This window comes from Chanodichthys erythropterus, chromosome 10, assembly GCF_024489055.1.
Source record: "Chanodichthys erythropterus isolate Z2021 chromosome 10, ASM2448905v1, whole genome shotgun sequence".
NCBI classification, from domain to species: domain Eukaryota; kingdom Metazoa; phylum Chordata; class Actinopteri; order Cypriniformes; family Xenocyprididae; genus Chanodichthys; species Chanodichthys erythropterus.
In genome coordinates, this window is record NC_090230.1 from 26,824,985 (window position 1) to 26,852,399 (window position 27,415).

The following is a 27,415-nucleotide window of genomic DNA, read 5'->3' on the forward strand; positions in this document are numbered from 1 at the left end:
CTTCCGTTCATTTGTGATCTGTTATGTTACAGCACAGTCTGGCATTTGGCTTGGAGCAGAACCAAACCAATCCAGAGTGTGCGTTAAAACCCACAAGCGGTTTTCAGGGTTGATGATAAGAGAGACATGTTTGAGAGCACGGACAACCTGTGGAGGATCCGTGCTCTGTTATTTGTGCCTGTAATCATCGCAGGGTAAACAGTTACATCAAACCCCTCATTGTGGGTTATTTAGTCCCAGTTTCAGCATGCAAAGACGGTCGCCTAAATGAAAAAATCCCTCAAGCTAGAAGAGCTGGGACGGAGCCATTGCCCGAGAACAGGCTCGGAATCATAATGGAATACTAAATTACCCCGACAGGGGAATAGAATATTTATTCAGAAATTCTCATATTGGGAATGTGGTGGCATTTATCTTGCTGGCGCCAGATAATTCACCCCCTCACAGGAAGGAACAGACTCTTTTATCAGCGTTTCCTTTGCTATTATTCACTGTCCACGTAACGGTCCCTACAAAGCTACCTGGCCGAATGCTCGTGAATATTTTAAAACGATAGCAGACAGCTTTTAATTACACTTTAATGTGTGCTCTGATTGCGGCAGGAGCAGGACTTTTATCTTGTTGTGAATGTTTATCTGAGCTGCTTTGTGAAGGATTCTCATTTCTTTCCCACCCGCCAGTTTCCGTTAGTTTTAGTCCTCCATGGCCTCACTCAACCCCGCTTTCTGAATGTTGAACTCTCCTCTGTTTCTCCACCTTCTTCTGATGTTCTAGCGGATGCAAACTCACTCTCTTCTCACATTAGTATTCATGCCAGTGATGCTGAGGGATTGGGAAAAGCCCTAAGGGTGGTTTCATTCCGTACTTTCTCTCCACAGTCCATCGATCCGGGTCAGCAGTTCACCTGGGAGCATTCCAACCTGGAGGTCAACAAACCCAAGAACCGATACGCCAACGTCATCGCCTACGACCACTCCCGCGTAATCCTGGCGCCCATCGAAGGTCGGGCAGAACTGCACATACACACACACACACACACTGATTTTTTTCAAAGAAATCCGTCTAAATACATTGCACGTAAAGGTTCCAGAATGACTGAACTTTGTTGTCGCCCCCACAGATCCGTCTGGCTTAAAAAAAAAAAAAAGCTGTTTAGAGAAATTTATTTTGCTGCAAGATCTTAAAATCTTTCAGAAGAACCTGATCTAGCATGTGCATTTGGGAGTATTTTATGTCTTTATTATGCGTTTTTATAGTGTTTATCCGTATAAATCAATTTACTTTCTCCCCTTCCCACACAATTTTATTGTCTGGTCACGCACACACAAGAAACTAGAGTCAGATAATTCACAAGCAGTCAAAATTAAACTAGCAGGCAAATGGTATAGTGCACAGCCATATCCCAGAGTGCCTTCGTTTGAGGTATGGAAGCTGTCAGGCTTTTTGGATGAAACATAAAATGTCAGTGGAAAATCAGGAGAGATTCTGCTGTTATGTTGGTAAAACGCCCATATTTTTTCCATCCAGAGGCGACTGTCAATGCTCAACGCTCTCTTTTGCTGTTTACAGTTATTTTTCCCCCAGGTTCCCTCCCTCATTGTCGCATCACCTTGATTTTCGCCACACTTCTCCACGACCCAATTTAGATGAGCAATAACGCAGCGTAACAGAATCATCACAAAAACGGCACCCATAAATGCATAAATTAATCAAGTTCGAAATTTCCATTTTACAGTGCAGTGATTTCGCCATTAGACACAGCGGTGGAACAATTCGTGCAGGCAGCCGTGCTCTGTTCACTTAGCTATGACTAAAGCGAAACACTCCCACGATCGCTTTGTGAGACGGGGAAGAGGCTTTTAATGGCATTCTTTTTTTCCCCTGATTGCTAATTTTGTCTTTTTCACCGACGTAGCGGGGGCTAGAAAATGAGCACGGCCAAGTGTTTCATTGTTCGTTGTTAAAGCACGAAAACAACAATTTAGCACCGCGGGCCTGTGTTTGTGATTGAAGCTTTTGTGTTGGATAAACTGTACAATTAAATATGCCTCTCATAGGTTATTTTGCCAGAGGTCTGAAGCGAGTGCGGACCCCAAGTGTAAATTAATGGCATTTGCATCTACAGAGGGATCTGAACAAACCCCTAACATTAAGTATTGAATTTGTTGCATAATTTATCCTGCACCATTTGTGCTACATAATTGACACATCAAATCACAAAAATATATTTACATTTGCTTGTTAAATCACCTATATTATTATGATGATTATCCAGCAATAGACCCTGAGATCCAAATTTTGAGGGCCAAGGCCACATTTATGTGGTCTCAGGACCTAAGATTGTTACCTCTATCAGTGGCACACAAGGGCTTTACTTCTATTCCTGCTGCCTCACGGATCCTGAGCTTAGAAGGGAGAATGTTTGGCTGCTTTATGGGAGATTTACTGCTGGCCGCCCAGAGCGATGGCAGAAAGAGAGCGAGACAGGGTCCGGCGTGGGTTCTGCTCGCTGATTTAGTCCTAGTCCAGCCTAATTCCATCGTATAGTATCTGGCCCTAAATCAGATGCTGTTGGCCGGCCCTCAGAGAGCTAGACAGGGCCGAAAAAGCTGGAAGGAAGTGAAAAAAATCAGTGAAGGGGCTCAATGGCTTTTCTTTCTTGGGGATTATTTTCTATGATGGATATCTGTCACAAGCTCTACAATAGCCTCTAACCAGACTGTGACTGTATATCACGTTAGTGGACTATCAAGTTTTTCACCAGTTACGAGACTCACACAGCAACATTGTCAGCCATTTTGGAACTGCCTAGAAACAGGGGTATTAAACCACACTTTTGAAGTCAACACGTAATGTTAGTCAAGTTTTCTTTTTCGTGGGAAAACAGACATTTCCAGATGCCTGCGCTATTATACATTTAACACAAATTTTTTTAATGTGAAATCAGGACCGCTTTACTACATACATGTCAGCATATAAATCTGATTGGTCATGTGTTATGTTCTGATAATTTTCTCATAAAGTTTGTGTTCCAACAATCAAAATAGTTTATTTCAAAATCCTGCTTTTTATGATATGTCCCTTTTAAAGTGAACGTCTCTGTCATTCTGACTCTAACTTTCACAGTTACCAACCTTCATGCTTCGTTTCAAGGTATCACAGGCAGCGACTACATCAACGCTAACTACATCGACGGCTACAGGAAGCAGAATGCATACATAGCCACGCAGGGGCCACTGCCAGAGACCTTTGGAGACTTCTGGAGGATGGTGTGGGAGCAACGAGCCGCCACCGTAGTCATGATGACCAGACTGGAAGAGAAGTCACGGGTGAGGCTAGTCAAAAAACAGACATCATTTGTGGTTTAATACAGGATTGTTTCAGAATTGTAGTAAATATCATTCTCCTGACATCAAAAGTCAAAAATAATTTGCTCTTATTAGCTCTGTTCAAAAACTAGCTAGCTGTATTGCTCCCTACTAGGCAGCAAACTCACCAAAATGGAGCCTTAGAATGGACTGATTTGGAACAGTATACATAGACAGCACAAAATAAAATGCTACTCATTCTCCACTAAGCATATATATGCAGCATAGTTGATTTTGATATGTATTAATACTGAATTATCTGAAATGGTTCCAATACTCCTTTTCTGTCAACGGCGAATTCACACAAACCCTCCTCTTCTCACTCACTCGTCTCATTCGCTTCGGTTGAATAGTGCTTGTATTGCACATAATTTTAGTCATTCCTGCAAGTTTCATGTTCACACCAAAAGCGTGCGCACTGCTAATCTATATAGGTAGTGCTTTCATAAAACCTCCTCAAACAGCGTGCAAGTACCAAAATGAGTTATTTTTTGCGGCTTATTGAGCTTAAACAGTCAAATACATTCAAAATTATGTCAAAATTCCCATCTTGCTGAGTATTCAGGTAAATACAGTCAGTTTTGGAATGTAAATAGCTGAGAGAAAACACATGTTGTGTAAAAGTATATTGGATCTGTGCATAAATTCTTAAAGTGACAGCAGCCTAATATTCTTGCTGCTGTCTGTCACTCGCTGCTTCTGACTGAATAACTTTTGTAACTTTAATTGTAATTATTAATCTATATTTAATTTTTACAATGAAATGCATTGCAATGTTATTTTACATTTGCTAATTTAATGTCTGTAGTTTTTATGACCTGAATATACTGTTAGACCCACCTGAGAAACGTAAAGCTGTTTATTTAATGTCTCTTTATTCTGTTGTATTTATTTATGCTATTGTTTGCATTTTATTTGTTCATATTTTATTACTGACTGTTTGTCTTTTTTTGTAAATATAGTTCAACGATTCAAATAAAGCCTCCCTGTGCTGTGTGTAAAAGCTATTACAACAAAATTACCAAAATTATCAAAATATTATGAGATAATAAATTACCTGTATGGCAGTTTTCCCCATGGTATCGAATAACGATAATTTTCAGGGTATCATATCGAAGTTGGAAATTCCAGTTTCTTGACAACACTAACACATTACAGTTTTGCCAAATCTCACATTTTGAAACAACCTTTGCATACGGAGTGTGCTTGTGATGCCTAAAAATACCGTCTAGCTAGGCAGCTCACTAGGTTGTGGAAGAGAGCTAATAGTCCCTAAAAATATAATAGGCCTTAAATCCTTGTTAAAAAGACAGAGCTTCATACTGAACAAATTGACATTATTCCAGTTGAAATGCCATTGCCGGTTGAATGAATGAGCAAAAAAGGATGAAGAAAAATGAAGGGAAATAAAAAAAGGGGCTCTCCGATAACAACCTGGGAATCATCTCTCGGCTCTATCAGGAGGCAGTTCAGCTCATTTACCACAAAAAATGGAGAGAGAGAGAGAGAGAGAGAGAGAGAAAGAGAGGAAGTTAAGAAGCCCTCATCTTGAAGACTTCCTCAGCCGTGACGTCCAGAAGTTCATTGAAGACGATTCTGTCACACCCTAGACTGTCAGGCTCAGCAAACTCAGTCAGTATCTCAGGACACCCCCTTGCTCTCTCTCACCATCTTAGCGGGCGTCACATGGCGTATTAGAGCTCTGTCAGATGCGATCAGAGTGAGCCGTTCAATCTGCAGCATAAGCGCAAAGAACGCATTAAACCTGCACATTTTTGAAGAAGCGGGCTGTCACATCGTATCAGGGCACGGGGGCGGCCCGACTGCTTGCCATGCTCCATATTGAGTGAATCTTTATTTGGGCTGTGGCGGGCCAAGGGTCTGTCAATGTGCCAGGTGTCAGAGGCAGGAAGGAAAACATTATTCGAGGGTAACTGATCTGACATGGGCAGACAAGAAGGGTTTGTGATTTCAGGTGTGAACCCCCATGAATCTGTACGGCTACTATTATGGGTCTTCTCATTTCAAGAATCAGAAGTAATTTGGTGTCATTGCAAAAGGCTTTAGTTGGCTCCCATATGATTATTTGACCAAAAAAATAAAAAAGGAGCAGGATCTCAGTGAGGTTAAGTTCAATAGCAACGTAATGCCTCAGCACACTGAAATTTGGGAGGTATTTGCATAGAAATGTCTGGGTAAATCCGAGTCAGTGACCTCCAACAAAGGCAGCCAAACCAACTTGAAAGACATCAGGTATGCTAACATTCCCTCACCCTCCACAGATAAAGTGCGACCAATATTGGCCGAGTAGAGGGACGGAGACCTACGGTATGATTCAAGTGACGCTCTTGGACACCATCGAACTCGCCACCTTCTGCGTGCGCACCTTCTCTCTACACAAGGTAAGACTTTTTGTGTCTACCCGTGTAATAGTGCCACCTAGCATGCTCTCATATCAAAGAAAACAGCCTTAGATTCGATCCAAGCGCTGTCTACGGCAGGCGTGCCTAATCCTACTCCTAGAGGGCCAGTGTCCTACAGAGTTTAGCTCCAGCGCTAATTAAAGCTAATCAAGTTCTTCAGGATTCTTAGAGACTTCCAGGGAGGTGTCTTTGAGCTGGTCTACACAAGGCGGATGCATCACACAGTTTTGCTTTCGGCCCCAACAGATGTACGCAACCGGGTTGATTGCAAATGGTTGAGGCGGATGAGACATTTTTTCCCGAAACCCTCCCCGGGTTCTAATCTCAACTGTATACACCAACACACGCACATGTTTTTATAATCTCCTTGTTCCACATCCATCATCTTTTAATGTTACGCCTGCCAAAGAGAGGCACTTAGCTAAGTGGCCAGAGCAAAACGGCTCCATGCAAAATTGGCATCCCAGACAGCGCAGCGGTCAAGTAAACATGAAGTGGTTGGGAGCGAGGAAGAGAAATAGAGAGGGGTCAGTGAGTTGCACGGTCAGACGGTAACGTGAATTAAAATGGATTGAGCTTTTACTGTAGTTGAAGGGCGCCCATAAGACACAAGCCGAAGCATTGATTAAAGAAAGACTGTCGTACAGCGCATGAAGAGTGCGCTCATGGTTACGGGATTAAGCTTTCATTTTAAACCCACAGGAAAGAGAAATGAGATCTCTTCAATATCTCAATTGATTCTCCTAGACAGCACGGACAGTAATTGGATCTTCTCAGATTTGTCCCAGAAATGAAAACCCCAGTATTCCACTAGTTTCAGAAGAGATCTCCAGAGATCTCCTAAGCTATGAATAAGCAATTAAATTGTCTTCTTGGACAGTTTAGATTAGACATAATGGCTTATTTAGTCATATCACAGTGTCTTTACTAAAGGGACATCTTGAATACAGACGACGTGTTTTTTTGCACCACAGTTTGTTGTATTGCATTGCAAGGCTGAATAGTCAGAGTTTGCTTACAACCCTTACACACACACACACACACATACTCGCTAGAACACCGAGGTGTATTTATGTGTGCGCATATCCTGCAGTCGCACACACAGTCAACCCAGAGTCATGAATTCTTAAAAACAATCCTGCACAAGCCCATCCACTGCAGAGAAACACAGCCCGCAGAAGACAGCCAGAGAAAAAAAGTATCCGGCAAAACTGGGCCAGTTTGCTCTTAATTACATCGTTTATTTATTCATTTATTCAAAGGGAGCCTCTGTTGGAACAGCAGCGACATTGAAATGCAAAACCTCCCTTTAAAGACGTCCAGGATGAGAAACAAATGCTTGCAGTTAGAACTAGCAGGACACTGATGTCTGTCCCTCTTCTTACTGAAATCTCCTCTGCGGCAGATATGTTCCTGGCTCGCTTGTTTGCATTGAAATACAATGTAGAAGACATTTTGGTGACACAAGGAGATGCCAGAACACATGTGTATCATTGTCTCATGTTGACGTAGCATGACTTGTCATAGCTGAAAGGTGCTTGACTATGCTAACGCAATTAAATCATCCATTGCTAGAACTAGGACTAATGTATCGCAATAGGATTCGTTCCTGTGAATTCATGCAACTTAACATAAAGGTAATTGCTCTTGTTTCAGAATGGTTCTAGTGAAAAGCGAGAGGTTCGACAGTTCCAGTTCACCGCCTGGCCGGACCACGGCGTTCCCGAGTATCCCACTCCATTCCTGGCCTTCCTCAGGAGGGTGAAAACCTGCAATCCACCAGATGCCGGTCCCATCATTGCCCACTGCAGGTCTGAACCCTGTTCCTACTTCTCAAGGCTCCTGAATCCAAAAACTTTTGGTCTAGAACAAGTCTAGTTGTTCAAACAGTTGCAGTTGATTTCCCCCGTGGTCCTTAGCAAAGAAAACCAAACTTGCATGCAACTTTCCCTCATCCCTGACTTGTACAACATGTGTTTTCAGTGCTGGTGTGGGCCGCACGGGCTGCTTCATCGTGATCGACGCTATGCTAGAACGCATCAAGCATGAGAAGACTGTAGACATCTATGGTCATGTGACCCTCATGCGCTCCCAGAGGAACTACATGGTGCAGACGGAAGACCAGTACAGCTTCATCCACGATGCCCTTCTGGAGGCCGTCGCCTGTGGGAACACGGAGGTGGCGGCACGAAGCCTCTTCTCCTACATCCAGAAGCTGGCACAGGTGGAGACCGGAGAGCACGTCAGCGGCATGGAACTGGAGTTTAAGGTAACCAGAAGGCATTGCAATTAGGAACACCAAAGATAAAGTCTTATTGTGCGCAACTAGCCACGCAAAAGTAGCTCTCACCTCTAATTACATCTCATCAGACGAGATGGTCTGGAAGGTGTTGATCTGGAGGGTGCAAGATAATCGAATGTGCCACATAGGAAAGTTAATAACAATCCGCCTCTCTCGGGAGCATCTTTTGTTACCATTGATGGAGATGTGAAAATCTAGCTCTAGTTGTAACAAAAACGACTTAAAGATGTCGCCTAGTTGATAGCAGCCAAAGAGGGATTCTGGGAAGGGTAATTAACACCCGACTAAGAGGATGTTGAGGAGAAGCGATGCGTTCACTAATGAGCAGACAGGGATTGTGGATTCCATTTGGCAACTTGAACAGTCCTGCAGGTTTCTGGCCTCTGAGACCTTGAAAAGCTTTTACTTCTTCCCAGTTTTTTTTTTTTTTTTTTTTTTTGCTCTTTCCAGGCTTTGTCCCTCATTCTGAGTCTATTTCTTTAGCCTGGAACAAAGTAATGCTCACCAGCTCAGGGAGCACTGTTGGGGACTAGCATTAGTGAGGTAACAAAGCAATTAGTTGAGCAACGCGTCTCAGTAACAAGGTTGTACCATTGCTATTTCGAAAATCACGTAACGTTTCAGTAACAAAGCCCTCTGTTTTCTGAAAGGTAAATCACAACTAACAATGTCCAGTTTGTTAATGAATGAGTCGGTTCTTTTAAAAGGGTTTCCAGACTACCTAGGAAAAGGTCTGAATTGGTTCTCAAATTGGTTAGAATCAGTTCCTCTCATAAATGAACAAAAATATAAAGTAGCATCAGTGTAGCGAGATAATTGGGTAGTGGTATGCCTTACTAGCCATAAAATCAACCCGGCCCACTAAACCAGCCAGCTAAAGTGTGTGTGCTTATTATTTCAAAAGCTCAGTTCATGGCTGCCGCTTCCCACCGGAATGCCTCATGCCCTTCCAGGTCCCTCTTTGAAAGCTACTCAAAGACTCAAAGGAAAGACAAACAGCCAGTGGCCGCTACTGAAAGAAAGAGAGAAAGACTAGGCCTGGAGCAGGAACTGAATGGATTTATAACGGGGCAAAGGCATTACCTGGCAGAACATAGGAGAGAGAGCGAGCGAGAGCGAGGCACAGTTTCTAGATGTGCCAGGCTCGTCCAGTTAAAAGGAGACAATCCTTCCAGACAACTGACCTAGAAACGAAGAAGAATCACGGGTACTGTGGCTTGGTTGATGTTAATTGATGGTTACAAGCTCTAATTTGGATCATGACATGAGAGTACGAGGTGTATGTGTGCATACAAAACGGTAGTGTTCTGTCACAGTATCAATACGAAGCAGCATCCTAAAAATGACAGTGACCCATTTCGGTGATTGTCGGCAAAGTTTTGTGTGACTTTCCAGTTTTTCGGAGCAGGGTTACGTACCACCCGATGGACGATAAATTGGGTTTTTGATAATTATAACAGCAATGAGCGCTGACAGGTTCCTGCAACCCCATGTAAACTGGGTCACCCAGTCTCGCCTGTTTATAAACAGTCTGAGAAGAACAGAGAACAGGTGGAAAGGAAAAAATAGAGCCATTACACCAAAAATAAAAAGTTAAACGACTGTCTGAGACTCCCATGCAGCTAGTTGTGTCCTTCAAGCCTAAATATCCGTAACCTCGTTGGAAGTAAGCTCAATTTAGTTATCATGTTTGTGTTTTTCTTTTCCCACAGCGTTTAGCGAACTCCAAAGCCCACACGTCCAGATTCATAAGTGCCAATCTGCCATGCAACAAATTTAAAAACCGCCTGGTCAACATCATGCCGTACGAGACCACTCGAGTGTGCCTTCAGCCAATCAGAGGGCTGGAAGGGTCCGACTATATCAACGCCAGCTTTATCGATGGATACAGGTATGCAGACAGCGACCTTCAGCCACGAAGCAACCTGAAGTCATTCATTTTGCCAATTTGAGCACATTTCTGTTGCATTTAATTGACTTTCCCGTTCCTGTAGACAACAGAAGGCGTATATAGCCACACAGGGCCCATTAGCCGAGACCACCGAGGACTTCTGGAGGATGTTGTGGGAGAACAACTCCACCATTGTGGTGATGCTGACCAAACTGAGAGAGATGGGACGAGTGAGTGCTGCTCTTCTTCAAGACCAACAGCTTTCAGCTTCTGGATGATGTAATTTAATTGCGCTTTGATTTGTTTTTGCAGGAAAAGTGTCACCAGTACTGGCCGGCAGAGCGTTCGGCTAGATATCAGTACTTTGTGGTGGATCCCATGGCAGAGTACAACATGCCACAGTACATCCTCAGAGAGTTTAAAGTGACGGATGCCCGGGTGAGTCCTGAAAAATACCACAAAAATGTCTGAATTTTTCTCAATTTTTTTTTTTTTTTTTTTTTAGTAAATGTTATGGTATCCATACTACAAATGGTGCTAGCATGGTATTTTGGACATTTACCATATAAAAGCCACAGTATATGAATTTCAGTACCATGGTATATGTCAGAATACCATAGTGATGACAGTAATGATATCAGATGGTAATACTCTGTATTTTTGTAAAGGAAATATTTACACATAATTCCAATAATATTATCGTTTTAACATGGTGCATGTCTAAAAAAACACAGTATTACCATGGTACCATGTTTGAAATCATCTAAATAACATGGTACATTGATTTTGTGGTACTAAATATTACTATATTCAAATCATGTGGTAAAAACATGGTAAATCTGTGGTGTTTTATGTATAGTTAAAAATAATTGTTGCATTTTTATTGATTTTGGAACTGGTGCATGTTTTAATATACATTTTATAATAATATTAATTACACTTTTATTAAATATATAAAATTGCACAATTATATATACAAAAGTCTTTTTATATTTCAATTTTTATTATAATTTTATTGATATTTGTATTATGTATGAATTAATATTGATTTTGTATATAATATTAAAATATGGTATCATATTATATTATAATGTAATATAAATCATGTGGTAAAAACATGATGATACCATGGTATTTTTGAAAGTGACCCTCCTAATTTTCCCTTGCTTTTGGAAACACATTACTGCCGATTATACAGATGTTTTTTAAGGAAATTTTCGTCTGTAGATAGCCAAAATGTGGTTAGCCATCTTATAATTGTGCTTCCCACGAGTCTCAGCAGTAGGTCTTCCTCTAGAAATGGTTGAATATCCTATCAGCTGAGCGACCGTTAGCAGAAGCGCTCGAGCCCTCATCAGTCGAGTGCCTTTCCAGCAAACCGTTAAAGCCAAACACTCTGACTGTCACCGTACGTGCAAACGCGAGCGGACAGGCCCGAGACGAAATGAGCATCCCGAGCGTCGCTCACTCTAGCCAAGCACTTTAATTGTGATTGAATCATCCAGACAGACTCTCCAGTAATCAGACTGCAGAGCGAGGCCCGCCAAATCAATGAGAACTTTAATCAGAGCGGACTGGTGGAGGCGGGGCCTGGACTGAGGCATGATGGGAGGATGCGGGGCTCACTTTGGCAGCGAACAAGTCACGTATTTAATCACACGATTGGACACACATGGCTCGGCCTGTGGGTTGTGCACGCTCAATTCGGTTCGGGCTCTTTTCTGCCTCGTTTTCTTTCACCCTTCATGTTTTGCAACAAAAACAAACTGCTTGTTTCAGTTGATCAGAAGGGGGTCATGAGGAGATAATGTGGACATTATTCAGTATATTTGTTCATGTTTATGTATTTGTTCTGGAAGAAAGCATAGAGATCAATTAGAAGAACCATGATTTTGTATCGAGTTAAAAAATAATCGATGCATGTTTGATAACTGGCGGATGTTTTAATGAATGCAAGGAAGAATTCACTGTATTAATTGAAACCTGTAGTTTGAACTGATTCATGAAAATCAAAAAAAAGCGCCCAGCCTAGGAAATAGAAATGTAGAGGAAATGGACAAGCTTTTGTCTGCTCCGTAATGCATGCGTGATCCAAAAAGCCTGAAGTTAGGCTGTGATTAAGTTTGGACTCGGCCGGTTTGATCCGTCAGCCTCGCTTATAGACTCTCTCTGCAGGGATGAGTGAATATTTCCAGCCCCTTCTGCACGATTTAATTGTGCCTCGTTCTGCCTGAGCTTCCCTTCGATTGCTTGCTTTCTCTCGCTCTGCGAAACAGGCCTCATCCGTCGCCGGGTGTCTTTGCTCTCCTCTCATCCGTCAGTGCCGGAGCTGCAGGGTTTCTCCAAACCTCGAGTCGCACCATCGATCACCCGCCCGGATCACTCCATTTAGCAGCGTCTCCACGAGACGACACTCGTCACGGCAGACGCACCATCGATTTCCCTTAACTGAGAGTTATTCCAGCCAAAGAAAGGACAACAAAAGGCAGAAGGGTGTGGAGTTGGCTCAGATCGGAGAGTAGATGTTTGCCGTAGTTTCTCCCGTATCTGTTGTGCCTGTCAGCGTCCGTCTGGATGAAGCCAACGATTGACTGATTCGGGATTGTCGGAGTAAAAGGAACGGATGGGACTCAACATTTATGTAACTGTTTGTTTGTTCTCTCGCTCACAGGACGGCCAGTCCAGGACCGTACGGCAGTTCCAGTTCACTGATTGGCCGGAGCAAGGCGTACCCAAATCAGGAGAGGGATTCATTGACTTTATTGGCCAGGTGCATAAAACTAAGGAGCAGTTTGGCCAGGACGGGCCCATTTCTGTCCACTGCAGGTGAGAACACATGCAAACATGGTTTAACATCCTATAAAATCAAAGCTTTGAAGACCTTTTCACACCAAGAATGATAAGATATTACCATCTATATTAGCATCAACACCAAAGCCCTATATGGTTCTGTTTATTATAAGCATGTTTTGTCGTCTGTCGATTTGAATGCTCGAGCAGACGGATTCTGATTGGCTGTCAATGTTTTTTTTGTTCATCAGCTGGAAAAAAATCATTCTGGATGGGATTCCAACAATCTTATTTCTCTGTTATTGTTATATTTGTTTTACAGTTAGAACAATTTTTATAACTAGTTATCGTCCTATAATGTGTGTGTGTGTATATGTGTGTGTGTGTGTATATATATATATAATATGAATATTTTTATAGTAACTAAACTAAAAAACTAAAACCATAAAAAATACTTTACTCAAAATAATATAAACTGAAATAAAATAAAAATATATAAACCTCGCCAAAGCAACAGTTATCATTTCTATTTAAATTAATTTCATATACTAAAATAACTAAAAGTAAACCTGAAATAAAAAATGATTTAAAAAAAATACATATTTTTAAAAATGTATAAAAAACACAAAACAAAATTACTAAAACTTTAACTAAAATTTAAATTAAAAAAAACGATATAATGATACAGAAATAAAATATATATATATACATTGTCTGAAAAAATAAGTTGCATCTTTCTAATAAAATTATTCAGAAATAATGGTAAATAAAATGAAAGTTTTACAAAAATTATAATCACTATAAATATGTATTTTACTTTCCCTCACTGAACAACAAATATAATGTTATTCAGAACAGAATAGGAATGAAAAATACAAGCATAAAACATACATAAATTACAGTGGAATTCATTATAAACATTGATTATAAATGTCAAACAAATTTATTTAAAGTGAATCTGACACTATCTGTCTCATTCGGCTTGTGTGCTCGATGTTAATTGTATTATGTAAAAAAACAGATATGAGAAATGCATGTGATGTTACAAACAAGACATTTGAGCAGAATGTTCACGCTGCTCTTCTTAATACAGTAAGCTCTAAAAGTACTGTTAATATGACCAAAAAAAGTGCATTCTCATATTTTTTTTTTTTTTTTTTTTTTTTTCACATTTTAAACCAGATATTTCTAATTCTGAATGCGGGTTGGTCAGAACAGCCGACATCATTCACTAGAAGCTTGTTTTTGTCTGAACCTCTCTTCAAAATAAACACAAACTAGCACACATGCTCGCGTGGGACGGCTGCTTTTATCATAGGTACAATAATAGCACATAAAGATTAAAAAAAGAATCCCTGGCCGTCATCAAAAATGATGCATGTGACTCCATTACGGCGCTATGAGCTGCTGTTCCTCATTACAGATATGACTAGCAACTAAAGTGTCCTTCACCATGGCCAGCGTTTAACAAGCAAATCGTAACTCTTCTAAAGAAGACATCGTCCAGCCGCACATAAATCACGGTGTGTCCCTGTGAGCCTCCGTCCGAGTCTGATTCCTGCTCCTGTAGATATGACTGATGCTCTGCTGCATGTTAAACTGCATTATACAGCACTTGTGTTCAGTGAAGACTGCAGTATAGAGAGAGAAAACTTCAAATTTGACTTCATGTATGAGAAAGTACAAGGTTGATTATTTATTTCTATCTATCTATATATATATTAGGGTTGTGACGGTGAAGAAATTTTCCTACCAGTTAATCGACATTTAAAATGCTAATTCGAAAGAGAAATGCACCCTGTATTGGCGATAATTTGAAAGCGAAAATAAATTGTACAAGGCTGCACGGGCATTCATAACAGTGCGGAGCAGAGATAGCGTTTTCAATTAATTCCTGTAGAAGTTGAGCTTCCATATGAATGAACTGAAATAGGGCTGTCAAAAGAATTCATGATGGGTTAATATTACATTTGTTGTTAACAGGTTAATCTAACATTTCCCATTCCATGACTAGTAAAATAATCGCAACTTACTCTCTGTAAAATGGCGTAACGTTAATCTGCAGAATTAACACGATATGGATATTTCACACTTCAAATGTCACGATTGTCGCCAATACCGGTGTATTGTCACACCCTAAATTAACACGATATCGATATTTCAGGCTTCAAATGTCACGATTATCGCCAATACCGTTATATTGTCACACCCTAAATTAACATGATATCGATATTTCAGGCTTCAAATGTCACGATTATCGCCAATACCGGTGTATTGCTACACCCTAAAGTAACACGACATTGATATTTCACGCTTTGAATATCACGATTATCGTCAATACCGGTATATTGTCACACCCTAAATTAACCCTATATAGATATTTCACGCTTCAAATATCACGATTATCGTCAATACCGGTATATTGTCACACCCTAAAGTAACACGACATTGATATTTCACGCTTCAAATATCACGATTGTCGTCAATACCGGCATATTGTCACACCCTAAATTAACACAACATCGATATTTCACGCTTCGAATATCACGATTGTCCCCAATAACGGTATATTGTCACACCCTAAGTTAACACAACATCGATATTTCACGCTTCAAATATCACGATTGTCGTCAATACCGGTATATTGTCACACCCTAAATTAACCCTATATCGATATTTCACGCTTCAAATATCACGATTGTCGTCAATACCGGTATATTGTCACACCCTAAATTAACACGACATCGATATTTCACGCTTCGAATATCACGATTATCACCAATACCGGTATATTGTCACACCCTAAATTAACACGACATCGATATTTCATGCTTCGAATATCACGATTGTCGCCAATACCGGTATATTGTCACACCCTAAATTAACACGATACCGATATTTCATGCTTCAAATATCACAATTATCGCCAATACCGTTATATTGTCACACCCTAAATTAACCCTATATCGATATTTCACGCTTCAAATATCACGATTGTCGTCAATACCGGTATATTGTCACACCCTAAATTAACCCTATATCGATATTTCACGCTTCAAATATCACGATTGTCGTCAATACCGGTATATTGTCACACCCTAAATTAACACGACATCGATATTTCACGCTTCGAATATCACGATTATCACCAATACCGGTATATTGTCACACCCTAAATTAACACGACATCGATATTTCATGCTTCAAATATCACGATTATCGCCAATACCGGTATATTGTCACACCCTAAATTAACACGATACCGATATTTCATGCTTCAAATATCACAATTATCGCCAATACCGTTATATTGTCACACCCTAAATTAACCCTATATCGATATTTCACGCTTCAAATATCACGATTGTCGTCAATACCGGTATATTGTCACACCCTAAATTAACCCTATATCGATATTTCACGCTTCAAATATCACGATTGTCATCAATACCGGTATATTGTCACACCCTAAATTAACACAACATTGATATTTCACGCTTCGAATATCACGATTATCACCAATACCGGTATATTGTCACACCCTAAATTAACACGACATCGATATTTCATGCTTCGAATATCACGATTATCACCAATACCGGTATATTGTCACACCCTAAATCAACACGATACCGATATTTCGCGCATCGAATATCACGATTGTCGCCAATACCGGTATATTGTCACACCCTAAATTAACACGACAACGATATTTCACGCTTCGAATATCACGATTATCGCCAATACCGGTATATTGTCACACCCTAAATTAACACGATACCGATATTTCATGCTTCAAATATCACAATTATCGCCAATACCGTTATATTGTCACACCCTAAATTAACACGACAACGATATTTCACGCTTCGAATATCACGATTATCGCCAATACCGGTATATTGTCACACCCTAAATTAACACGATACCGATATTTCATGCTTCAAATATCACAATTATCGCCAATACCGTTATATTGTCACACCCTAAATTAACACAACAACGATATTTCACGCTTCGAATATCACGATTATCGTCAATACCGGTATATTGTCACACCCTAAATTAACACAACATCCATATTTCACGCTTCGAATATCACGATTATCGCCAATACCGGTATATTGTCACACCCTAAATTAACACGATACCGATATTTCATGCTTCAAATATCACAATTATCGCCAATACCGTTATATTGTCACACCCTAAATTAACCCTATATCGATATTTCACGCTTCAAATATCACGATTGTCGTCAATACCGGTATATTGTCACACCCTAAATTAACCCTATATCGATATTTCACGCTTCAAATATCACGATTGTCGTCAATACCGGTATATTGTCACACCCTAAATTAACACGACATCGATATTTCACGCTTCGAATATCACGATTATCACCAATACCGGTATATTGTCACACCCTAAATTAACACGACATCGATATTTCATGCTTCAAATATCACGATTATCACCAATACCGGTATATTGTCACACCCTAAATTAACACGATACCGATATTTCGCGCATCGAATATCACGATTGTCGCCAATACCGGTATATTGTCACACCCTAAATTAACACGACAACGATATTTCACGCTTCGAATATCACGATTATCGCCAATACCGGTATATTGTCACACCCTAAATTAACACGATACCGATATTTCATGCTTCAAATATCACAATTATCGCCAATACCGTTATATTGTCACACCCTAAATTAACGACAACGATATTTCACGCTTCGAATATCACGATTATCGCCAATACCGGTATATTGTCACACCCTAAATTAACACAATACCGATATTTCATGCTTCAAATATCACGATTGTCGTCAATACCGGTATATTGTCACACCCTAAATTAACCCTATATCGATATTTCACGCTTCGAATATCACGATTATCACCAATACCGGTATATTGTCACACCCTAAATTAACACGACATCGATATTTCACGCTTCGAATATCACGATTATCACCAATACCGGTATATTGTCACACCCCAAATTAACACGATATCGATATTTGACGCTTCAAATGTCAAGATTATCATCAATACTGTTTTATTGTCACACCTTAAATTAAAACAATATCAAAATTTCACACTTAAATATAAAACTGAAAACACTCCGCACCAGTAGACACACACCATTATGAATACCTGTGCGCAATTTACTTTCGCTTTCAAATTAGCGCCAATGCGGGGGCAGCAATTGCTTCAATGGTTGGTTCATTATTATTCTTAATGAGAAACACAACAACTAGAAAAACACAACTAATCCTTTGCAGGTTCCCTATTAGCACTGGGTTTAAATCCAAAATACTGCAAAAATCCAAAAAATCTTCAGCTATCGTCTTGTCAGTCAGCTCCTCACTCTTGTGAGAAATAAATTGTGACTCCTGCTGCTGATCTGTGCTGTTTGTTTGTTTTTGGGTCCATGCATGTGTGTGTGTGTGTGTCAGTGAGTGTGTGTGTGTTCAGATTTGCCGTTGCTCTGACATTATACAGACGCTCTCTGTTTGCCGGTTTAACTCTCACTCTCACTCATCAGTGGATCCTGCCGTTCATCAGCACTGCTGTTTCACTCACTCGTTCCAGACACAGTAATAGCTCTCACCTGCTTCAGCTCCCGCTCACGTCATTTACACACGTCTGTGTTTATAGAGCTGCTGGAGTCTGGCCACTTCTTGTCTTTACTGTCCTTTTATCTTCCATCCATCTTTCTCACTGTGTCTCTCTCTCTCTCTTCAGCTTGTGTTTCATGTGGTGCCGCATCTCCATCAAAGGGATGTTTTTATAGGGTTTTGGGTTCTTTTTGGATTTTGACAGCATTACTTTACAAAACAAAAATCTGTGTTTTTTCCAGTAAAAATATCTAAACGTCCTTAAAATGAGTTCTATTTACTTGAGAAGAAAAATTCCATAAAATATTAAGACTTTAGGGCTTCAAGAATGTATTTTGATTGGTTTGATGAAGTTTTTCTTTCTTGCTAGTAAATTTCTGCAAGTATCTGGAATTAAACATGAAATATTGAAGTTGAAAGACTGAAATGTATTTTCTTAAAACATACTCAGATATTTTATTTACAACTTTAAAAAATATTTTTACAGTGTAGTTTCACTTGTACTTAAAATTGCTTATGGTTTAAGAAAAATACATGAACACTTAATTAAAAAAATTAATAACTTACACAATTTTGTTTGTCAAGTGGATTGAAGGATGTTTCCACTGGAAAACTGATTATTAAATGTTTTTTTCTTCTTCAAATTTTCACCTTTTGTGTTCCCCAGGCAAAGATAACACAAGGGTGACAGTTTTCAGTGTCGTATGAACTATTTCTTTAATCTTCTCTCCTTATTCTCCCTTTCTCTCATATTTCTCTCCTCTCCATCCATCTCTCCCCCAGATTTCATATCTAATAGAGCCACATGGTTTTGTCATTAATTGCATGATTACGTACACTGAATGGAAGTGTAAATCCTCTCATTCAGTGCGCCTTCACGCCTGTCAGATTTGAAAGTCTATCTATTTAACCAGTGCTTCGGTGAAGTCTGAGAGCCATGCGATGCCAAGAGAGCCACTTCTTTCTTTCTTTTCCATTCTTCTGCCCCCTTTTTGTAGGATCTTGGCAACATGGACGGACAGAACCGTCAAATGCGTTTTGTTTTCCTGACAGTCACTGTCGTGAGAGTCCAAACTGGCTTTTCATTAGAACTCTTACGTCATCCTAACGCTGCGCTGTGATTGGTCGTGTGCCGTAGTCGACCTGCAACTGTCCATTCTTCGCTTTCAGCCTCCCTCCCCTCTTTTCCAAGCCATTTTGTCACTTTCAATCTCGCCAAGTGGAGGCAAAGGGAAAAATAAGCCCGTTGTCATATCAATTATTGTTGGCTTGGTGAAATCGCTCGATGCCAAAGCAGCTTATGAAGGCAGCCTTGAAAAATCAGACTTAAGACTCCTCCTATTTCAAGCGCTGTCATAGCGAGACCGGCTTAGCATGTGTGCGTTTGCGTGTGTGTTTGTTCAAATGAAACGTCTGTAATTTATTCTATGGTTCTGCTATTTATGTAGATGGCTATTGGGTGAATTTGTGAAATAATGTAGTACGCAGTATTTATAATGTGCAGAGTGTGTGAGTCTGTATCCCACAATGCAGTGCAAATAAATGGACTCAATGTCATGATTTTTTTTTTTTTTTAAATCTTAATTTATTGGGTCAGACCAAAACAACTTTTTATTTATTTATTTATTTATTTATTTATTTCAAAATCTGATGTATTTAATTTCCTTCTATTTTATATATAGATTTTTTCTTTTTTTCACTTTTAATTGTATTTATTTTGTTATATTTTTATTTTATATGTATTTTTTAATGGATTGAAAAGTGGAATTTTTTCATATTATATGTATAATTAATTTTTATATCATTTATTTTTTTATCTTTTATTATTTGTGTATTTGTATTATTTGTGCATTTATTTTTATTATGCATTTTATTTATTATTTAATTGTTTACAAATGGATTAAAAGTGCAAAAAGATGTAAAGTGGATGCAATTTAGTGAGGTCATGTGACAGTACAGCATACTATTTCACATATTAATTTTTTTTTAAGTTGTATGTGCAAATGAATGCAATATACCAGTATGCTTGTATTCCATTCCAAACATACAGTATATTTGCACTTAAAATAAGAGAAATCAATTTGCTAGTAGGATAGGGACCAATCTAAATATATTACATAATTATGTTTGTAAGTAAATGCATCTTGTTTAAGTACATTTAGATGTTTCCACTGTTAAAATGATTTTTGCAGGAAAGATTCCTCATGTGACAACATACTTTTTCACAAAGAAAGATATTAGCAGTTATGTTAACAAACTATACATGTTTTCCTCAACGCAGTGCCGGTGTGGGACGGACTGGGGTCTTCATCACGCTAAGCATCGTGCTGGAGAGGATGCGCTACGAGGGTGTGGTGGACATCTTCCAAACGGTAAAAATGCTGAGAACGCAACGGCCAGCAATGGTGCAAACAGAGGTGAGAGTCTAGAGCTTCTGTTTTACTGCAGATTGTCTTGTTTATTAGCTCATCGGTTGGCGATTTGAAGTAATAGCCAACGTTTATGCTGATGTCTTTGTGTTTCCCTCTACAGGACGAGTACCAGTTTTGCTATCAGGCGGCTCTGGAGTACCTTGGAAGTTTTGATCACTATGCAACGTAAAAAGCCATTTTTGTTCCCCCCTGCCCCACAATCCCCCTCCCCCCAACAGCCTCCTGAGCCATAAAAACTTGCTTGAAAACATGAAACGATGACAACTATACAAAATTCATACGGTTTTTTTGAAGAATCGTCTTTTGGAACCAATCAAAACATGTCGTGAGTAACCCCAATTGGACAGCAACACTGGAGAAGCGCAAATGGATCCCAAACACTTCTACATCCCAAACTCATGATGGAGGAACCAAACGTATTGGCTCAGGCTGGAGGGTGGGAATGATGTAGGTGTCGGACCACTAACATTACCTCAAGTGTTCTGATGTGGAGGACAAACATCATTTCTTTCCAAACTAACTCTGTGAACATACTACAAAAAGACAGAAAATGAAGGAAAAGTTGGTGCGATACAACAAATAAACTACACCGATAAATGATGAGCACCTAATTGGTTGGTTGGCATCTGAAATCCTTCCTTGTTTACTAAAATGGCAGTGTTTCCAATGAAACGGACATCTGTCAGTCTAGCAGCGGACATCATTGACGTCTTCAAGAGTGTACTCAATAGAGAAGTTGGAGGAATGGTACAAACAAGTTGGAAAAGACTTCTTTTGCTGCTCACGTCTTGGGTTCAAGTCTCTCCTTGTGACATGTTACCATTCGGACAAAATTGGGAGCCTCTTTAGAAGCAATTTCGAAGAAAACCGTTCATCCACTTGAGAAAGTAACCCTCCTCTCGAAACCACTGGAGCTGAGAAGAGTCGCCAAACACGTCTTGAGGCATTCAAAGAAATGGTTGAATCCTAATCGCATCCCGTAAACGCATCGGTTTCTTGAGTGCTTTCAAGGACATGCTAGCAAATGTTTTTACCAATGTAGCTCCATCTCCATCATCTTAAGAGCCAGTGGGAGCTTGAACTATTGGGTCAAATGGAGATTAGGACCAGAGGAGCCACCACCGAAGTCTGGAGTTTCTTTGCCGACTACTACCGTGACTAGTCTCTCCATTGACGTACACCATGTATTTGGCGAGCCGGATAGGGGGTGCGTGGCTACGTCTTGCTTTCGGTACTTTGACGTCCCCGGTGACCAACATTCTTTGCCATCGTTTCAAATGACTTTTTATCTTACAACTTTGTTATTTGGTTTTGTTTTGCTCTTGATACCAAACATGCTGCTTTCGCTCCATTATGCTGTACGTGTACATTTGAAGAGTCTAACGGATGGAAGTGTGCGAGAGTGTGATGACGAGTGTTGGTCCCACCTCTCGATCCATTTCCTTATGGCCCAATGGTCGCCCAGGATGAAACCGCATGTCCAAATTTATTTTATCATCAACATCATCAAAACGACCCATTCCTGGTTACTTTGGGATTTCTTGCATTTATTTGCTGGTTCTTTTTGGGAACGTTTTTCTTCAATGGATTTCGGCTAACAAAGAGCAAGAAACGGGCATGTATTTGCATCATGAAATTGCGGTACAACTATCTTGTGAATCTGTTGTTGTAGGTGGGACTGTTCTACACACTCATGCATATGTGTGTGAGGGGGAGGGGTCTCCTCTCCACGGTCAGAGCTGATTGGCTGTTCTGGAGAATGCTTGAACCTGGAGTGTTCTGATTGGTGAGAGAATGAAAGGAGCCGTGTGTAATCTTATTTCCAAAAAGCCTTATTCTTATAACATCATAGGGGAAAAAAATATATTACTGTTGTATTATTTTGACTATTATCTTCTCACTTAACAAACTTTTGATTTATTTCTTGGTTTAGTGTTTTGTTTTTTTTTAACAAAGATACTTTACTCATTTTTTTTAATTAGCAAGAAAAATAATGCTCATTTTGCTCATATTATGTTAAAAGACATTCTATTTTTTCACTGTAGAAATGCTACGTGAGATGTGTTTGTGTGCATGTATACATAAACGAATGGGACATGAATGTATACATACACACTCACAATATATTTAAATGCAGAATATAAAGATGTATCCAAATCTTCATATGAATAGCCTTTTTTTCTTTTTTGAAGTGGGCACTCGTTTTTATACCACCATGAAATTGTGAAATTATTGCGTGTATGAAATCATGAATGACTTTTTATTGTTTTGTTTTTTGTTTGATTTCTTTAAAGAGTTTGGGAAATGCATTTTCAGAAATGCAGAGATTTCCCATAATTCATTGCGGGGGAGAACTTTGACTTCCTGTTGCCCAATAATGAAGGATGGATTACGATTTCAATCCTATTGTTATTCATCAATAGTACGAGTATTAACTGAAGTATTACTTTTATAAGAGATGTAGAACTGGTTTACTAAATATTGAATTGAACAAAAAAATATACAATCTATACTTTCCAAATTTTACTAAAAAACAAACAAAAAAAAACTCTAATTTTGTTACAACCCATCTTTGTGAAAGATTTCACCTTTTTTTTTTTACTTTTCAAGCCACCGAATGTTTGATCGTTTGTTAGATATCAACTATGATCCTGAATATAATGCCTGTAAATAAACAAATATATATTATATGTATTTGTATAATTTGACCCACAAGATTTTTGTCTTTGAACAATACTGAGATAAACAACAACAACAAAAAAAGTTTATGCTAATGGAAACCTTCCACAGTTTTGAAAGAAGCTTTGTCTCACGCTAACAGCCCTGTTTATCTCTCTTCCTTCATTCCTCGTTTTTTCCTGATCCATTTGTTCATTTATTTTTCCCAATTCTTCACTTTTTGTTCTTATCTTAGCCTCCACACACTGCAGTCCAGTGGTGAGAGAAATCACAATGGTTGTCCTTTTCCAATAAGACTTAGTGGGTCTTACTGGTCTCAAAAAAAGACTTGGCTTTCTCCAAGCAAAATATAATTTCTCATTGAAATGTTTCATGAGATTCCCCCCAAAATGAATCACTTTTTTACCCATCCCAAGCCTAAAGCAGTAATCATTTTGTGTTTTTCTCATTCTGAGTGATTCTTTTGTTAGATTCGGATGATGAAGGGCTAGTGTGCCCAGTGCCTATAAAATGCCATATGAACAGCGAGAGCGAAATGCCTTGAATTGGTTGCGTGTTTGGTGATTAGCTTCACGTCATTATCGCTAGTGTAAAGACAAGCCCCTCTCTCACCACTGCCTCTGTGCTCCATCTTTTATTTAAATCATTAGTTCATTGCAAAGCTCTAGAAGTTTACAGATGCATGCCATGTTTCGTTCATTTGTTTGTTTTTTTACTCTGAGGATTTTGCGTTAAGGGACGAAGTACGAGAGAACTTGGAATCTGGAAATTTCAGCGCTGCCTTTTAAACTGTTGGGAGTTTTGTGCGTTTCTAACAGACTTTTCCTTGGGAGGGAAAATGCGAAGGACACTCGTGCGATTGGACTTGTCGGACTGATCTCCTAAATCTACATCGGCAGAGGTGCTCGGAAGTTCTGTTTGTCCTGATGCAAGGACGTTGGACCTTTGACAACAGGAGCCAAACTTATGAATCGATTAGCGTACAAATAATGAAGAACCAATATTCAAAAGTGAACGTATTAATAACATGGCCAACAAAAAAGAAGAAAAAAAAGCCAAACTCGAACGTGAAAATAGTTTTTCTTTGTACGAAGGCCAAGTGCTATCGCTTTCAAACTGTTACTTCTGATGGACACAATAACTGGTTTGAAACCACTGTGTATGTAGATATGTTGACTTTGTATTAAAGAACTGTTGTCTGAAAATGATGGTGTGCCTCATATTTCATCTGAAAATATTCAGTTAATATTAAGTCACTCACATCTAGCAACATGTTTGCATTATATTTCCACAGGATCATTAAAATTTCATAAGCTCAGTTTGACAAGGCAGATGGCGAAATGAAATTGCATATACGAGGACCAATCAGCTGTCATCGCACATGGCATCTCAACTGAACAATCAATTATTTCGCAATCTGGCCTGATACCTGAATTGTAAACACATCCATAAGCTCAACATGCTACATAATCTAACATCCCATCTCGATGCATTTTGCCACCCGCCGCTCGCAATTTCAACATGAAGACCTGGGGATGTAATTGACGTGGATTGGCTACAAGTTTCCACATTTGTGTATAAACCACTAGCTAACACAGATAAAACACTTGTTTAATTGTTTTTGCATCCAATTATATGCATAATTAGTCAGTTGAGTTGGTGATCTGAACAACTAAATTCTCATGATGTTGTAGAACATCTTTATTTGCAAAGTCTAGAATTAATGATCTTTTGCTTCATTTGTGCCAGTTTATGTTAATATCACAGTGCAAATCCTCAACAAATGCCACTGGGCTTGCCAGAAGGCTTGAACCTTTCACCTGATGCTATTTTTTTTTTTTCCCTTCAGTCTGTGATGCTTCAGTCGAGAAAGCAAAACATGGATTCTATTTCATATGAATTCAAAAAGACTTTAGTAATGCATGTAGAATCTGATTTGTTAATGTTGTTAATAATAATTAAAAGTCCCACAAAATGTATTTATCTTTTCCACTGCACTACTTTTACATTATATATATATATATATAATGTATGTATATATATGTGTGTGTGTGTGTGCTAGACGGACATGTTTGGCCATTGCTCTCATGTCTTTTGCAGCATCTTGTGCATGACGCAGCAATCAAGTTAACTTTTGTGTCTCTAGACCTTGCATTTTTTGTTCCACCGTTTTTCTATAGGGGCTTTCCCACAGGGTCGTTATAGGAACTAGCCACCAGGGTGGTCCCCTGAGAACTACATTTTCCCCTGCATTCGCACCGCCAATAGGAACTCAGAAGTGACATAAACTTTCACTTAGCGCCATATTTACTAAACGAGAAAGCAATTCCACAAATGTGCAACTTGTTACATGTAATCTGACAAACACGTACACACACACACACACATATATATATATATATATATATATATATATATATATATATATATATATATATATATATATATATATATATATATATATATATATAGGCCAACATGTCAAAATATATGTTTGGATAACGTCTTGTCACAAAATGGGTTAAGACAGTGCTTTTTTTGGGGTGTTAAATAATGGCGCAAATACCAGTAAATTGACTAGCATAAACATTAGTAAATTGCGTTATATACTCTCCCATAAATTTTGCGTCTGAAGGGAAACTCCTACAAATGTATATGCAATAAGGTCAGCAGCAAAATCAACTTGGCACGTCAATTTGGCACTGTGTGTCTATAGCAAATCCTTACAGTAGTTTTTTAACGCCAAAAGAGGGTTGAGAACGGATTAGCCAGAGTCTGAGCACGAAGTGCTCCTATTCTCCATCTTCAGTAGTTTATGATGTTTAATACTCCTCTCTACATAGTTATTAGATAGAACTGTTAATGGTATGTGAAAAAGTATTAGGGGAGAGTGGGGTAAGATGAGCCATTTTTTTAACTTATGTGGTCCTCACGATAAAGGAAAATGAGGCAGAAGTACAATGAAAGCATTTAAAGTAATTTCAGGATGTTTCCTATCATTTTAAATGATCAGAATAGTTCTATGACAAAGTGTTCCTGTGGCTCAATTTGCCCCAGGTTAGGGGTAAGTTGAGCCGAGTCAGCAGGTGGGTGTAAACTGACCATCTGAATCAAACCCATGCGAAATTTTAAAGATAACCTCTTTTAAAAGATTACCTAATTTAATAATCAAATATCCATTTACAAATATTTTATATTTATTTTCTTAAAGCTACCTTGAACAACAAAACCAAATAAATGAAGTTGAATTTCAATATCTTTAATTGTTCGCATTTCTGAAACTATGTTGAACACCAAAGTTGTACCCTTCCCAAAAAACTTTGAATTTGAGTAAAATTAAATAAAAACTGAATTAGAATGAATAAATGTCACTGAAACTAATAAATATTTTAGTTAAAATGTCCTTGGTAGTCCTGATAGTTTTCTGCAATGTTGACCATGTTAGGCCATTAGGGACTACTGGTGGAAAGACATAAATGATGAAACATCTTCTGGTTCATATCAGAGAAGGATTTGGTGGACTTGTACACTGTTCCTATCAAATAAACAAAAAGGAAAACAGAAAAAAACCCAGCTGCATATTATTACATTGAAATTATAGAAGTTTATACTTCAGAGATTAAACTCGCACTGTAAATTCAGAGCCTTATGGTGGGGTAAACACTGGCTCAATTTACCCCACAGCATTTGGCTCTTTTTGCCCCGTAGCTGCCATTTTTGGAAAAACAAACTAGCTTACCAATTCAGGATAATATTTAGCTAAATTACTTGCATGGTTTTATATATTGCTAAATCACCAATATGATTCATAAATATTTTTAGACATGGACAAATTTGCAATGTAACAGCCATTACATTATTGGCTGTTATTATTGTTACAAATACAT

The 27,415-nt window shown here is 39.0% G+C and overlaps 1 protein-coding gene across 32 annotated transcripts in view; it reads left to right on the plus strand.

Annotated features, from left to right (window-relative positions):
* The window catches only part of ptprsa (protein tyrosine phosphatase receptor type Sa), a 210,268-nt gene extending 185,612 nt beyond the window's left edge, over window positions 1–24,656 (plus strand). For 16 of the 32 annotated variants that reach the window (XM_067396814.1, XM_067396816.1, XM_067396792.1 and 13 more), the window contains 11 exons: window positions 879–1,002; window positions 3,127–3,329; window positions 5,651–5,770; window positions 7,448–7,602; window positions 7,775–8,060; window positions 9,806–9,984; window positions 10,088–10,214; window positions 10,297–10,422; window positions 12,656–12,810; window positions 20,699–20,834; window positions 20,950–24,656. In XM_067396814.1, the coding sequence (XP_067252915.1) occupies window positions 879–1,002; window positions 3,127–3,329; window positions 5,651–5,770; window positions 7,448–7,602; window positions 7,775–8,060; window positions 9,806–9,984; window positions 10,088–10,214; window positions 10,297–10,422; window positions 12,656–12,810; window positions 20,699–20,834; window positions 20,950–21,018 (1,680 nt within the window). In that variant the 3' untranslated portion in view covers window positions 21,019–24,656. The remainder of the gene's footprint in view (window positions 1–878; window positions 1,003–3,126; window positions 3,330–5,650; window positions 5,771–7,447; window positions 7,603–7,774; window positions 8,061–9,805; window positions 9,985–10,087; window positions 10,215–10,296; window positions 10,423–12,655; window positions 12,811–20,698; window positions 20,835–20,949) is intronic. The other 16 variants (XM_067396797.1, XM_067396805.1, XM_067396809.1 and 13 more) reach the window with 1 other exon arrangement.
* Window positions 24,657–27,415: the final 2,759 nt, after the last annotated feature.